At 42.5% G+C, this 16,915-nt stretch overlaps 1 protein-coding gene across 4 annotated transcripts in view; it reads right to left on the bottom strand.

Moving 5' to 3' along the window:
* The window catches only part of LOC134680286 (protein shifted), a 40,200-nt gene that overhangs the window by 13,838 nt on the left and 9,447 nt on the right, over nt 1-16,915 (bottom strand). The window contains exons 2-5 of one of the 4 annotated variants that reach the window (XM_063539390.1): nt 9,877-10,028; nt 8,926-9,168; nt 7,848-7,991; nt 2,648-2,848 (exon numbers count right to left, since the gene is read on the bottom strand). In XM_063539390.1, coding sequence (XP_063395460.1) covers nt 2,648-2,848; nt 7,848-7,991; nt 8,926-9,168; nt 9,877-10,027 — 739 coding nt within the window. In that variant the 5' untranslated portion in view covers nt 10,028. Of the gene's footprint in view, nt 1-2,647; nt 2,849-7,826; nt 7,992-8,925; nt 9,169-9,464; nt 9,576-9,876; nt 10,029-16,915 lie in introns of those variants that run through there. The other 3 variants (XM_063539389.1, XM_063539391.1, XM_063539392.1) reach the window with 3 other exon arrangements.

Genomic DNA, 16,915 nt, shown 5'->3' on the forward strand with positions numbered 1-16,915 from the left:
ACCAAGCTCGAGCTATTTGTCTAACAAAATACAAAATGACATTATTCATTCCGTAGCAGACGTGCGCTATGATTAGCTCGCCTCGTCACGCTAGCAGATGCATTTGACCCCGAAGAGTGAAGATTGGACAGTTATTACGAAAACATATCTTTCGGCTTGCCCTACTCCAAAACCCTAGGCACGCTACTGGCGCGGAAATGATATATATATCCCGTTTTTCTACAAAGTTTAACGATTTTACCTTGATTTCGTCGAGTAATACGTGGACGCATCTGATACCGTCACAAGGAACAACTTCATCCATTGTCAACACTTATATAAGTACGAGTACGTCACAACAAACAAACAAATCCACATTCACCACTTAATTTAAATTCACTTAAATAAATTGACCTTTCGTTACTTTCGACTCGACTAAATAATAATACACTTGAAGTAAACGCGTGCCCGTGTGAACTTATGCAGCTAACTTCACACCAAAAGCTCGGCTTAAATCGCCTTATAAAATTGCTATACATACCAACAAATAGTTACATCGTTCTATGGCGTTTGTAGGCTTAGACCGCCTAGAGCGGGACGAAAAAGCAAGCTCGCACTCGTCGGCTTGCAACCGCAACAAACCGACGAGTGCGAGCAGGATAGCTGAATTCTCAGCAGATATTCATCCGACGCCTGATTTCTTTCGCGCGGAAGAGGCGCCACGGCAAAATTTTGCAACACGCTGCCGCCGCGGTCCGCGCGCTGTAGCTTGAATTTAATAATACGGGTTCATTTGGCGCGCGGTTTAAAAATAATCTATATTGATTTATTGATCTTATCACTACGTAATTTCGGTAAGGCAACTAAGGCAAGCCCGGCTTTTGGGCTTGTATGGAAGTACCGCCACTGTTGACCCTTTACCAGGCTAAGGGATATACAGGGTGGAAAAATCGAGTGCCACATGGATGGCAACTACCTTAAATATTGTAAATAGCACATTTTGTGTAAAGGAGACTTTCCTTTGTTTTAAAAAACAATAAATTCTGCATTTAAGGATTTATGAAAAATCGCTTGCCTCAGTCGGGACTCGAACCGGTCAAATGTGACAAAAAATCAAATTTAAAAGGTAATTGTTAGTTTTCATGGCCTTCCGTTATTCTGATTGTATTTGTTATTTAGAGAAAAATGAACCTTATTACTGATAAAGACCTTTCAATCTGCATCATAAAATACGGCACGTTATTTTTTGTCACATTTGACCGGTTCGAGTCCCGACTGAGGCAAGCGATTTTTCATAAATCCTTAAATGCAGAATTTATTGTTTTTAAAAACAAAGGAAAGTCTCCTTTACACAAAATGTGCTATTTACAATATTTAAGGTAGTTGTCATCCATGTGGCACTCGATTTTTCCAACCTGTATAGTATATTTCCCACATACGGCACTTCAAACATGTGTTCTATTTTCGAAGAGTAAGACTGACATTCGATTGTCATTTTTGAAATGTCAGCCTGGTAAAGGGTTAAACTTGATTATTTGATTAAGTACCTACATAATTTAAATAATTCATTGAAAATATCGTTTGGTAAACACCAATATTCACTAATGGAAAAAAAAATAAACAAAAATCAACCTTGTTTTGGTACTAGTACAGTTCCCTCTATGGCTTTGAGATTGTTGCAGAAATTAGTGATATTTGGCTGTCACCTGACGATATATGGCGTTTCATATTAAGTTACACAATAAGTATTTCCGATAGAACTCTGTATTTCACATTAGAAACTTCGACAGTATCATAGGGGTCATCCATTAATTACGTCACACGTTTAGGGGGAGGGAGGGGATCAAGAAAATGTGACATATTGTGACATGGGGGAAGGGGGAGACACAAACTTTGTGACGTCACTTTAACTTCATCAGTAACCGAAAATTTATTTAAATTATTTAGTTCGCTGTACATTTAAATAACAAGTTAGGAGGGGTTTGCCAAATGTGACCAAGTGTGACAAGGGGGGGGGGGGTCAAAAAACCTAGAAATTGGTGTGACGTAATTAATGGATGACCCCATATTAGATAATTATATTAGTGATTAGTGTCATATTAGATAAGACGAGTAGTTTTTATATAGTCATCATGTTTTGATATAAAGTTGCAGCATTTAATATTTGTTTCATTGTCTTAGTCTAGTAAAATCCTTATTCATTAACATGGTATTCCATCTATCCAATTTCTTTGTCCAATGTGTATTGCGTCCAACATTTTGCTTAATGAGAGAGCGAGACGCAATGACATTGGACCACAGACAAAACATCCTCCAGACTGAGCATAGTCGCGCTACCCCCTCTGCCACGCATACGGTAATTTTACTCCATGTTCGAGTCGAAAGTGTCTTTGTGTGACGTCCATGTCTTTGAATGGACCAATCACGGCACGGGACTTCGCTCACCTTCTCCCGCGCACCCCCGCATTTTTGGCCCCCAAAATATATATTGCTCTAAACTCGGTCTAGAGGATTCCTAATCTATGCATTGGACACAATAGTAGTTTTAACGTACGTCAATCCGTCTTTGTTTACGTTTTCGTACTGCAGGAAGAGAACGTCTATGCGGGCCCGTGTAGCTCTCAGTAGTAAACTGAACCTTATCCATTAGACATACGGTATATATTACCTCCTTCACAGTGTAGTCCCTGGTACCCAGCAGGGCAAGAGCACACGCCCGGTGCAGTACAGTTCCCTCCGTTCATACATTGTGGGTAGCAAAGCGCCGTGCGACAGTGCTGCCCCATATAACCCTCGGGGCATTGGCAAATCTTCTCGTGGTTGCACCAGCCCTGATTGGCGCATTTTTTGTCGCACTCGGGATCCGGCCCTGTGATTGGATAAATGTTTTTAGTGTAAAAAATAGTGATGGCGAAAGTGGATGTGGAAGAACAGAATCGGCAATGGTAGCGCAAACAAGGTGATACCCGTACGATAAGAATAAAATAAACCATAGCCCGGTAAGCCACATTAAATAGATTGGGTATTAAAATATAAAACTATATAGCAGCGAATAATGCAATACCTAATATGACTGAAAAACGTGAAAACCGTACAAGCTCTCTGAGGTCGCAACGTAAATGGTAAACTACCCAATCGTTGTCACTGAAAATTACCAATGTTGCCTTGAAATAACTTTGAAGGTGCTCAACATTGGTACAATGCCAACAATAGGGTAGTTTACCCAAACCAAATTATTCATATACACCCCCATAACGTTTCTGAAACTTGCTAGAGCCTGGTAGGGTTAGCAGTTCAATTACGAGTATCAGCGCAAAAAGCTAGAGTAAAAACTGGGACTTAGTCGCACTATTGGTACAGATGCCAAAGTTAACAGCGTAAGATACATTCTCCAAAGTATGGACTGAAAATTTATTACAATAGGTATAACTGAACTGCCAACACTAAAATTAAAAAATAAAGCAAGCAGTACCAACCTAAAAACGCAAATTCTGTGAGCAGAGGCACCGCGGTCGACCAATCCGCGCCCTCGGCGATAGTCCGGAAAATAAGGCAAGGGTTAAGGCGGTCCTCCCATTGGAAGCGAATTCGCACGCTGCTCCGGTGTGCGAGCGGGACATCGCTGTCTCGCTCACACACCGGTGCACCGTGCGGATGCGCATCAATGGGGTAACCGCATAAGTATTGCAAATAAGTATATCACTCGATTAGTAAATGGAGCAATGCAGCAATAGACATTTATGTACTCGTAGGTGAGGAATTTCTCTCGCCGCTTCGTTGAAATGGCTGGCCGCGAAGGGCCCGAAACACTAAGACCACAAAAGAGATAGGTACAGAAATCAATCTACATACAAAGCGCGCTCGAGCAACGCACACATAGACACTGCTCACGGACACGATATCTCGGACCAGTTGGGACCAGTGCGAGCGCGAGTGCCATCCGCTTGAGATACGCGTCTGTGAACTTTTTTGTGCAATAATGGAGAAACAAAACAAAAAGTTATTATAACTGTACAGTGGACGGCTGTTTAAATTCAACATTAACCGGTGAATTGTCGTTTTTTAAGCTACCAGTGGTTTCAGAGAGAATGCGTATGCGAATTTATTACATTGTTCATGAGAATGCGAAATTATTACACTTTAAAATATAATAATCGTGCATTTCGCCAATCTCGAAATTATCGCAAGATATTTTCTGTGGGAAATTTGTAATATAACAATGACATTAAAATTAAAATACCTATATATTTGAGTTATTAATGTTATTATTAATTTATATTTCCGTTCTTCCCGTTTCATCATCAACAATAAATCAAACAACTAGATACGAGATACGATACGATGGATACGAGTGCAACTACCATGATAGTTTTTTGTGCATAAGTCATAGTTCGCGACAATCGCAACCCTAGAGCGACCGCCGAGCGTAGGTATGAAAAGTAAAGTACATACATGTGATTGACTTCTGTACTTATCTGTTTTGTGCTAAGACTGTTTCGTTATGCAAATAAATGCTTATACTGGACCCAAGACCCCCTGTTTCATAGCCAGAGTTTAAATAGTTTAATACATGCAGACACGTCGGAGAAAAAAAAACGGACTCCTATAAGTTCTTGTTGTTAAGCCTTCTTGAAACTTGAATAAAGAATCTTGGATCAAAATACCTATAGGTAAATATTTTTAAATATTGTCGATATACCTACCCTATGTGAGTCCATCTTCCGAGACAAATCTAACGACACCCCACACATTTCAATCCATCGAACGGTGTAGGATGCAGGGCGTGCCAAAGAATTATAAATACATTCATATACCTACCTATAATGCACGAAAATACAAATGTTTGCGGGTAGATAAAAACAATGACAAATATAATTTTTATTTTTAACATTACCTAGTTATCTTACTGTCATCGGAAATCCCCGTGTCGACACGAGGCGGCGAGACCAAACTAGCGCCAATAACAAAACATCATAAAAGACGCAATATAAAATTGTTATGTCTGTAATCGGCGAGAACAGTAAGTGCCCGTAAACCGCACAATACGGTAATAAACGTCCAGTGCCGCATTGTTCGAAACACAAACACGGCGGCTCGCACCCACCGTAAATGTATTATTAGTTAGGTCACAGGGACTGGAGCCTTCTGGAGAACAATAGGGATCGACAACGATCAGTAAAAAGACGCAGATATCTGGTAGAATGGGATAGTCTGGGTCAATATCGGAACGTTTTGGTGTCTCTAATTTATTTGGTTAATTTGGTAAATTTTTGACGAAATATTTTTAGTAGTCGTAGATGTCAATGACTACTACTAAACGACCAGAAATATCATCAAAATTTAAAGACATTTCGTCAAAATGTGTCCAAAGAAATTAGGCGTTCGTATAACGTTATAACGTCTGTGACAAATGAAACCGCTAAGACGCCTGGAATTTTGTCAAAATTTTGGTAGTCCTTTGATCCAGATTTGGTTCTCAGGTTCGAATGTTCATAAAAATATAAAAACTCTTCCCTCACTTAAATATAATTGGTCTTTCTTGGATACCTACTCTGTAAAGTTTGAAAGCACACGGCAAACCCATATAGTTGTCTGCAATCTAATTATCCTCTAGCTGCCCAGAAACCTATAAAAAGGTCTCCTGTTCCATTCTAATACTTTGTGTTGACAAAATAAAATTTCATTTTGCTTGGCAAGGTTTGACGTATAGGCGGCTAGAGGTTATGTTAAAGATCATGTCTGGAAAACATACCACTATTCTTATAGATCTTTTAAAATATAATAATGTAAACAAACAAAACCTTGCGACTTGGACATTGAATCAATAATATAAAACACATAATATAACACCATACCATATTCGTTTCAGCCAATGTTAGTTATTTTTTACCAATGGCTAAATGCCTGATGTGTCACGTGATTTTGTTTTTTACGTTGTTTCATTGTTAAAAATACCAAATTAAAAAATAAAATAAAATAGGAATTTAATATAATATATAACGAAATGCAGCTTTGCTATTCGTCAGCCATATAATTTATCAGCTTATCTTTTAATTTAAATTTACGAGAATTGGATAAATTAAAAAACCGGACAAGTGCGAGTCGGACTTGCCCACCGAGGGGTCCGGACATTTTTAGTATTTGTTGTTATAGCGGCAACAGAAATACATCATCTGTGAAAATTCCAACTGTCTAACTGTCTGTTCGTGAGATACAGCCTGGTGACCGACGGACGGACGGACAGCGGAGTCTTAGTAATAGGGTTCCGTTTTACCCTTTGGGTACGGAACCCTAAAAATGTTGATTATAGAAGACGATTGACAGTTGTATGGTATTAACCTTACAAACTAATTCCGATCCAAAGGAACTAATTCCGATTGACAGTTGTATGGTACCATACAACTTCCTAGTTCCTTTAAAATCAATAGTTATGTAGGTAATTATTACAAGATCGCTTTATATCTCTTGTAGATTAGTCAGATTAAGTACCTACCTATTAAGCAGGTATTCACTTGTTAGTCACTAAGAAATAGGAAAGAGAAAGAGTATTATTTCATTTAGGTAGTTAGTACTTATAGGCAGCTAAACCGAAAATCAGTACGCCAATCTGTACTTTCTTGTTTTAGTTCTTTTAGTCATTTGATTACTGGATTTACATTCAATTCATATTAACCTAGTTAACAATAATTTACGGTGTGGGTACGAGCCGATTTCACATAGAAGCAAAATTAATAAGCTATCATGATTGAAATTTGAAAAGTAAGTACTGTTAATCGAAAGAATTCAATAGTAAAGTAAGCGATACGCCTGCGATTTTGTTCCTGTTGGGACGTTGTTAGAAATTCTAATATTATCTAGATCTGTTGCTGATTAGATTCTTTAGTAATCAGGTGATGTTTTATCACGGGTTGTAAATGACGAAGTATTTGACATATTGGGTTTTCCGTGTCATATATTGGATTTTCCATGTCCATACCCCTTACGATAACAGCTAGGTAGATCACGTTAACTTTGTGTTACATACTCGTAAATGGTGACCAATAAGGAAACAAATCTAGGCAATGATGATTTTTTTGTAATTGAATAAATGCTTGTCATTTTGGGAAATTTTAAGAATTGCAGCAATAAGAGTAAATGTACTAATTTTATAGCTCCTCTTCATCATTGGCCATGATGGGCAATTGCAGGTAATCCTGATCATGTGGAGGGATTAACTGGTCTACAGTGGCCCATGATGGTTTTCAGGCAAACATCAAAGTGGCGGCGAATGATTGTGCGCGTGCCCACACGATGGAATCGTCGCCCATTCTGTACTGGAGCATCATTGCCGATTATGTAAAGCAGCCATTAAGAGCCCTTCAACGTGCACACTAGCGCCACAGCTAAATAATCGTAATTATTTAAATTTAACGAAAGATATTGAAAAAAGGGGGCCGCTACGGACTGCATTGTGTATTTAAGTACCTTTTAAATTAATCAAACTAGTTTTTATGTTGCTGGATTCGTCGATCTATGCGTCCGAAGTTAAAACGGCCGTTTTTGTTTTGAGCTCCTAGATCGCCGAAACCAGCAACATAAAAACTGGTTTGATGTATTCAAAAGGTACTTAAGTACACAATGCAGTACGTAGCGGCCTCCTTTTTTCAATATCTTTCGTTAAATTTAAATAATTACGATTATTTAGATGTGGCGCTAGTGTGCACGTTGAAGGGCTCTGAACAAGAGTTACATAGAATCCCGATAGTCCCGATACCGAAAGTGGGAGAGTATAAAAAAGCAACCAACGTTCCCAACAAGCTCAAAACCGCAGGCGAGTAAGTGTTAAAAATGCGTTGGCGATACAATACCTGTCCTTTCTAAATACACACCTCTCTGTGCGCATTCCTTTTTTAGGCTAAGTCTGAGAGGCGTGCCGTTTAGCGGTATGCCCCGGCCGTGCTTGAGCACTAGGCCTATTTCGAATGTGGCCACGCCACTGTTGTTGGCCATGCATGGCAAAAATATACTAAATTCTGTGGACAAGCGGACATTGAAACGTTAGTGGAATTACGAGTAATATAATTTTAAATAATTATGGGAGCGTGACGTTGACTAGGGACCTCGCGCGTTCTGCCATTCTGGATCTGCCATTTTGCGGCGTCTAAGCACTGATCAGTGCGAACGAATTTAAACCTATTGTATTAAACAAAGGATTTTAATTCCTACGCACTGATCAGTGCTTAGACAGATGAAAGGTTAAGCTTGACATTTACATTTCGCGCCAATTTACAGGCTGCTGCCTCATATACAGTTCATGCTCGCTCTCAATTGAACTGTGCGGATGCGGCATCAATTAACTGCGACCGACTGCGTATACATATAGAAAGGGGTGTTTGTATATCATATCAGTCGATCGCCCATCAATCACTGATTAATTGGCGTTTATCAATGCTCACCCAGTGTGGTGACATCATAATAGACTGAAGGACTTTAACTGTAGTGACTCGTGATTGATTTGTGCAGTAATTTCTCGTAGGTACAGTGTACCACGTTTTATAGTGCTCTCACAGTTGTGCCGTTCTCGAGAACGTTCTCTATTATGTTTATATTATATGGGAAACGTTCTCGATAGATAATAATTCTCATAGTAAAAGGAAAACTATGTCGAGAACAGTACAACTTTAGGTGCTCTTCGTTTTCTAATACTTTTTGGAACACTAAGCTAGCTTCTGTCCGCTGCTTTGTCCGCAAAAAATCCAATCTCTTACTAACTTAAGTTTTAAGTTTAATATTTGTACGCCAATAGGCAAAACACAGAGCTCTATCTATTATTTTATATACAAGACCTTAACTGTACCTGTGTTCCACAAATAAATTTTTACTTTACTTTACTTAAAAACATGTTAATAATGTCCCGCTTTTTTGACTCGCTGGTTGAAAAGCGCCAACACCCAACTATAGACTCACCTTTCGGCCGTTTAGAAGGCACCCGTCCCTGCGTCTTAATACTCAACACCGGCGGCTTCAGGACCTTGGGGTCCGAGCTGGTGAGTATGTCGAAGTGGTAGTGGTACTTCTTGCGCGACTTCCACGTGAAGTTGACGTAGCCCACCTCCGAGGGGATGGTGGGGAGTTTGTGCGAGAATTGAGGGTCTAGGATGTATTGTGGGATGCGCCCGTTCAGGATGGCGAATACTTGCATAGATATACCTGGAATAGAGGTTTTGGTTATAGCAAATATATATATATCTTGTATAAGATAAAATCTAAGAAAAAAACGTCAACGTGCCTCCGAAAATCAAGAAAGTTTTATGCTCGAAAAGATGGCACCATAACCTTCGGCCTATGCTCGAATGATGGCGACACCATTTGATATATATGTATTTAACAATTTTTACATTTTTAACACATAAGTATCAGTGGAAGGACAAGGATCAAAGTCAAATGTCGGTCTAAAAGTTTTAATCTTTTGTCTGAGTAAACCACAGTGAAGTACAGTAACTTACCACTAAACATGCGAACTTGTCGCTCGTCTATCCACAGCGAGATGTCGGAGTCTGGGTCCTTGGGTTCCCGCCGTGAATAGCCCAGCGATAGCGACATGGCCTACGCGACGCGACAGTAAACTACAGTGAAGTACTGTAACTTACCACTAAACTTGCGAATTTGTCGCTCGTCGATCCATAGCGAGATGTTGGAGTCATCCTTGGGTTTCCCAAGGTTGGTAGCGCTGACCAACGCGACGCGACAGGAAACTACAGTGAAGTAACTTACCACTAAACATGCGAAATTGTCGCTCGTCGATCCACAGCGAAATGTCGGAGTCAGGGTCCTTGGGTTCCCGTGGCGACGCACCCAGCGACAACGACATCGCCAGCGCGACGCGACAGTAAACTACAGTGAAGTACAGTAACTTACCACTAAACATGCGAACTTGTCGCTCGTCGATCCACAGCGAGATGTCAGAGTCAGGGTCCTTGGGTTCCCGTCGCGACGCGCCCAGCGACAACGACATCGCCAGCGCGACGCCCGCGCAGAGCCGGGCGCGTAACGACGCTGAGCCCCACATGCTATAACATGGAAATATGTATTAGTGAAATCTAAAATTAAAATAAAATTGTGAAAAACGAACTTGGTGCATTTTTACATAAAAGGTGGGAAAATCGGTTTACGCACATTTTCATTTGCGTCACTTCTTTTCCTGTCACTAAGGGCTCATTTTAGCTAGGGTTCTAAGTGACAAAAAAAGGTCGAACCTTTTTTTTCTTGATTAAAGCATGAAACTTGGCACAGTTGTTCCTTATATCAAAACAAGCCGATTTCGATCGGTAGCCCGAAGGAGCCTCCCCTCTGGGGCCCGAGAGGGGGGGGGGGTCAAAGTAACGCTCCGCCCGGCTTCATTCTTAAAATTCTAACAGGCCCCGTTTAGCTAATAGGTCACATTTGGTATCAATTTCGGATAAATCAATAACGTAGAATTCATTTCTGGTATAAAAATTTAGCAATTTGTAGAAAAAATTAAAAAAAAACTCATAGTATCTAATTTTTCAAGTGTAATTTTTGTTTCTTATTTATTGTCAAAATTAAACTGCCTGGTTTTTCTACATTAAAAAAATATGATGATAAAGCCTATTTAATGCAGATTTTAAAAACATAACTTTTACATACCTTTATTTAGAGGAAATCGCATAAAAAAAACTTTTATCGTCTCGCGCCTAGGGATTGCAATCCGGATTATTCGAACTTCGAAAATCCGGATTATCCGCCAATTTTTCAATCCGTTTCTAAATCCGGATTTTTAAACCCAAATCCGAATTTTCGGATTTTTTGTTAAACTATTATACAATTGCCTTTTGCACCGTTAAAATGTTCTGATTACTGCAAATACGCGTCAAGCTGGTAGAGGGGGGGTCGCCTGGCTCACTCCCTGGCCTTGGGCCTTGAACAGCCTCATGACAAGCGCGGTGTCTGTGTGACTTCAGGTTAAACTGAGTGTTCGATGTTTGGCTCAGGCGTCACCGTGGCTTGGCTTTTCCGCGCGCGGCAGGCTCGTGCAACAAAAGCCGGATGCCGGATTAGTAGAAGAGTCGGCCGCATATTTTCCGCACAATGGTTTCCCATAAAAGTGATGCTAAGTCCAAATTCGATAGTCTGCCGCGGCGGAACTTGCCGAAAGTACGAAAAAGAAGGCCACTTCCGGTGCGAAAAAAGGGGGCTGATTTAACCCATCTGATACCGAAATAATAGTTATGGCAGCAGTTAGAAATTTACATGTAGACGCAGAAAAGCGAAATCTGCCAGTATTTTTTTTGCCAGAAGTGCTTGGCAGACGCTCTCAAAGGTGGCCACCGGGACCCCTAATTTAACCCATCTGATACCACCATCCAGCACGCCTTCACGCCAGCTGACGAAGCTGAAACGGGGAGATGGCAGCATAGCGTCGAGCAAAGCGGAGGTTTTAGGCGAGATCGAGAGGTTCTATGGACAGTTATACACTTCGATCGCAAAGCCCGTTGACAGCTTGGTAGGAGATCCAAGAGCCAAGCTGTACGGACATCAGTCTGTACGAGATTAGGATGGCCCTGAAGCAGCTTAAGAACAACAAGGCGCCGGGCAAAGATGGAATCAGTTCAGAGCTTCTGAGAGCGGGTGGAACACCGGTACTTAAAGTCCTCCAGAAGCTCTTTAATTCCGTCTTGTCCGAGGGCAAAACGCCTGAAACATGGAATAGAGGCGAGGTGGTGCTGTTTTTCAAAAAAGGTGATAACAGCCTATTGAAGAACTACAGACCTATAAGCTGTTCTCAAGGGTCATCACGAACCGTCTCGAACACAGACTTGATGACTTCCAGCCTCCCGAACAAGCCGGTTTCCGAAAAGGCTATAGTACCATAGACCACATCCATACGCTGCGGCAAGTTATACAGAAGACCGAAGAGTATAACTTGCCATTATGCTTAGCGTTTGTGGACTATGAGAAAGCCTTCGATTCGGTGGAAACATGGGCGGTGCTTGAGTCTCTTCAGCGATGCCATATTGACTATCAGTACATCGAAGTGTTGAAGTACTCGTATTTGTATAGTAACGCCACCATGTCGGTCCGAGTACAGGAGCAGAGCACGAAGGCGATTCCATTGCAAAGAGGCGTAAGGCAGGGAGACGTTATCTCTCCGAAACTATTTACTGCCGTAATGGAACTAATGGAAGACGCCTTCAAGCTCCTGGAATGGCAAGGACTTGGCATCAACATCAACGGCGAATACATCACTCACCTTCGGTTTGCCGACGATATCGTAGTCATGGAAAAGTCGATGGAGGAACTCAGCATGATGCTCGATGACCTCAACCGAGTTTCACAACGGGTGGGCTTGAAAATGAACATGGACAAGACGAAACTTATGTCAAATGCCAATGTTGTGCCCATCCCAGTCTCTTTTGGGAACTCGATAGTCTGCCGCGGCGGAACTTGCCGAAAGTACGAAAAAGAAGGCCACTTCCGGTGCGAAAAAAGGGGGCTGATTTAACCCATTTGATACCGAAATAATAGTTATGGCAGCAGTTAGAAATTTACATGTAGACGCAGAAAAGCGAAATCTGCCAGTATTTTTTTTGCCGGAAGTGCTTGGCAGACGCTCTCAAAGGTGGCCACCGGGACCCCTAATTTAACCCATCTGATACCACCATCCAGCACGCCATCACGCCAGCTGACGAAGCTGAAACGGGGAGATGGCAGCATAGCGTCGAGCAAAGCGGAGGTTTTAGGCGAGATCGAGAGGTTCTATGGACAGTTATACACTTCGATCGCAAAGCCCGTTGACAGCTTGGTAGGAGATCCAAGAGCCAAGCTGTACGGACATCAGTCTGTACGAGATTAGGATGGCCCTGAAGCAGCTTAAGAACAACAAGGCGCCGGGCAAAGATGGAATCAGTTCAGAGCTTCTGAGAGCGGGTGGAACACCGGTACTTAAAGTCCTCCAGAAGCTCTTTAATTCCGTCTTGTCCGAGGGCAAAACGCCTGAAACATGGAATAGAGGCGAGGTGGTGCTGTTTTTCAAAAAAGGTGATAACAGCCTATTGAAGAACTACAGACCTATAAGCTGTTCTCAAGGGTCATCACGAACCGTCTCGAACACAGACTTGATGACTTCCAGCCTCCCGAACAAGCCGGTTTCCGAAAAGGCTATAGTACCATAGACCACATCCATACGCTGCGGCAAGTTATACAGAAGACCGAAGAGTATAACTTGCCATTATGCTTAGCGTTTGTGGACCATGAGAAAGCCTTCGATTCGGTGGAAACATGGGCGGTGCTTGAGTTTCTTCAGCGATGCCATATTGACTATCAGTACATCGAAGTGTTGAAGTATTTGTATAGTAACGCCACCATGTCGGTCCGAGTACAGGAGCAGAGCACGAAGGCGATTCCATTGCAAAGAGGCGTAAGGCAGGGAGACGTTATCTCTCCGAAACTATTTACTGCCGTAATGGAAGACGCCTTCAAGCTCCTGGAATGGTAAGGACTTGGCATCAACATCAACGGCGAATACATCACTCACCTTCGGTTTGCCGACGATATCGTAGTCATGGCAAAGTCGATGGAGGAACTCAGCATGATGCTCGATGACCTCAACCGAGTTTCACAACGGGTGGGCTTGAAAATGAACATGGACAAGACGAAACTTATGTCAAATGCCAATGTTGTGCCCATCCCAGTCTCTTTTGGGAACTCGGTACTCGAAGTTGTTGACTCTTACATCTACCTAGGACAAGTAGTCCAATTAGATAGGTCCAACTTCGAGAAGGAGGTCAACTCGGTTGGGCAGCGTTCGGGAAACTACGTAATGTCTTTTCGTCCGACATACCTCAGTGCCTCAAGACGAAAGTCTTTAATCAATGTGTGTTACCAGTGATGACTTACGGCTCCAAAACGTGGTCTTTCACTATCGGCCTTATCTCAAAATTAAGTCGCACAACGAGCTATGGAGAGGGCTATGCTCGGAGTTTCTCTGCGTGATCGAATCAGAAATGAGGAGATCCGTAGGCGAACTAAAGTCACCGACATAGCCCACCGGATTAGCAAGCTGAAGTGGCAATGGACAGGCCACATTGCGCGCAGAGAAGATGGCTGATGGGGTGGAAAAGTGCTCGAGTGGAGACCACGGACTAGCAAGCGCAGCGTAGAACGTTCACCCACAAGATGGACGGACGACCTTGTTAAAGCCGCCGGAAGACGCTGGATGCGGATCGCTTTCAACCGGTACGAATGGAGGTCCAAGGGGGAGGCCTATATTCAGCAGTGGACGTCTTATGGCTATGATGATGATGAAGATGATGATACCACCATGAAACCAATTCCAGTCGGTAGGTATGGACCCTCATGTCAGGAATATATAAGTCTGCCAAGGCTTTCCCTGCCGAAACACCTTGGCAGACGAGATTATGTGAGCATGGTCACCATCGGTTACCCTACATCAACCCATCTGATACCACCATGATACCACCATGAAACCAAATCATCCCTAAATGGGTGACACCCGGGGTGGGCCGCCCCCGCCGCCCCCACCTAGCTACGCCACTGCATAAGACTATTACAGTAAATAAAAAGACTAATTTCTTATTAGAAAGTCGTTTTTTTTTAAATTTATTCCTGGTACCAAGAAAACATTCCCTAAATCCGGATTTTATCCGAAGTTCGGATTTCGGCGTGAAATTATCCGAAAATCCGGATTTTGTAAAATAGATTCGGATTTGCAATCCCTACTCGCGCCGGTGAATATCTTTTTACTGACATCGGCATCGATATAGACAACATCCGAAGTACACACTCTGGAGACCGATTAAAAGTATTGTTTATTGTTGTAGATCCTATTATAAAGATAGAAAAGCGTACAAATATTTTTTTATGTGTCGTTCAGTGAAAAAAGGGACCTTGGAACAAATTATCACAGAGCCTCGCGTTTGTATAGAAGCATACTCGTATTTAGTTAGTGCCAACCACTCCATGGACTCCATGGTCGCTGTTCTCAATATGGGATATTACTGCAATGTTCTGCCGCCAGAGTGCAGCACTACCGACTCTAGTAAATTCATAGACTAACTTATACATGTAGATGTAGATGTAGTGTAGGGACGCCCGGTCAGAAGCAGGCGGGCTGTCGATCGCTTGTCGCGTTCATTCAGCCCAGTTCCCTGGAGTTGGAGCTGCAGGTTACTGTCCCGGCGGCATTCCCACACTATTCTCCTCAAATCTTCTTGTTTTCCTGCAGAATAAAAGGACATCTTTGAGTTCGACGTCCTTTAGTTCGTTTTCTTTTAGTGTGTCTCTACCGAATGTATTATATCGCGGTGCCGCGTACATAGTACATTCTGCTAGTAAGTGTAAGCTAGTCTCCTCCTTACCACAATGTGGATAGGAGGCGTCTCTACTAATTTCCATTATCTTGAGGTGTCTGTTGAGAGTATTGTGACCTGTAATGATACCTGTCAATAGTCTCAGACTGCTCTTACCTAGTTTCAGAAGATACCTGGTTCTCCTGTGGTCTATACCTTTGATCATCATCTTCGACTGTCTGCATCCAGTCTCTTCTTCCCATTCTCTCTGTGCTTCCATCTCTTTTACCTTCTCTATGACTCCCTTGGTGACATCCGCTGACATAGGCAGAGCCGGTTCCGGACCTATGTATTCCGTCTCCGCCCTTATCCTCGCCAGCTCGTCAGCTTTCTCGTTTCCCGTTACTCCCTGGTGTCCTGGAACCCATGCCACCGTGACACTTGCCTATCAAGTTGAGCTCCTCTCGACATTCTCTCACGAGAGAGGAGGTAACTGATATTTTCTTTAGTGCCTTTAGTGCTGGCTGGCTGTCTGTGTATATTACGACAGCGCCCTCTTGTTTTACGCTCTTCTTGATTATGCTTGCGCAGCGCGTTATAGCACATACCTCGGCTTGGAACACGCTAGCATATTTACCCAGTGGTACTGATTCTCTCCCAGTTTGAGGATCACTATGCCCGCTCCTGCTAGTTTCATCGAGCTTCTTCTTGAGCCATCCGTGAAGCAGATGGTCGTCGGGTGTCCGACTTCCACCTTCCAGTTATCTCTGTCTCCTATGTGTATTCTATATTTCTTGTCAAATATCTCCTGCCTCTTTATAAGGTGATTATTGGCCATCAACATTTCAAGTTTTGATAGTGCCTCTCTTTGTATCAGCGCGTGTCTCTTGTCTACGCAGCTTCCTCTCCATTCGTTGCATGCTTTCATTCTGTACCACTGTTCGGTGGCTCTTTTCTCTACCTCAATCCAGAGTGGCTTCAAGCCTAGCATTACCTCCATTGCGTGTGTCGGGGTCATTCTCATAGCCCCCGTCATCATGAGGCACGCTAATCTCTGGACTTTGGTTAGGTGGTCTCTTTGGTTTTCTTTAATATGTGCTCTATACCACCATGTCACGGCTCCATATAGCACCCTGGGTAGTATTATCGCCTTGTAGATCCAGTGGATCATTCCTGGCTTCAGTCCCCAGTTCTTTCCTATTGCCCTTTTGCATTGGAACAGTGTTCTTATAGCTTTAGCCGTCTGCTCCTTGATGTAAGTTTTGTACCTGAGTTTACTGTCTAAAGTAACGCCCAGATATTTCAACTCCTCCACCATGTCTAGTTCTATACCTTGTATCTTTATGGGTTTCATCTCCTTTATTCTTCTATTAGTGAATAGCACCAGCTTTTTTTTCGATGGATTGAGATCCAACCCTCTCTCTCTACACCATCTCAGTACCTGTCTGAGACTTCTTATCATTATATCTCTTATCGCAGTGACAACCATTCCTCTCTCTAACAGCACTCCATCATCAGAGTAAGCCTGCATGTACATGCCTCCTCTGTTGAGCTCTTTTACCATTGAGTTTAGAAGTGGGCACCACATCAGGGGGGACAGGCATCCCCCTTGTGGGAACCCTCTTCTT

Source organism: Cydia fagiglandana, chromosome 3 (assembly GCF_963556715.1).
Source record: "Cydia fagiglandana chromosome 3, ilCydFagi1.1, whole genome shotgun sequence".
NCBI classification, from domain to species: domain Eukaryota; kingdom Metazoa; phylum Arthropoda; class Insecta; order Lepidoptera; family Tortricidae; genus Cydia; species Cydia fagiglandana.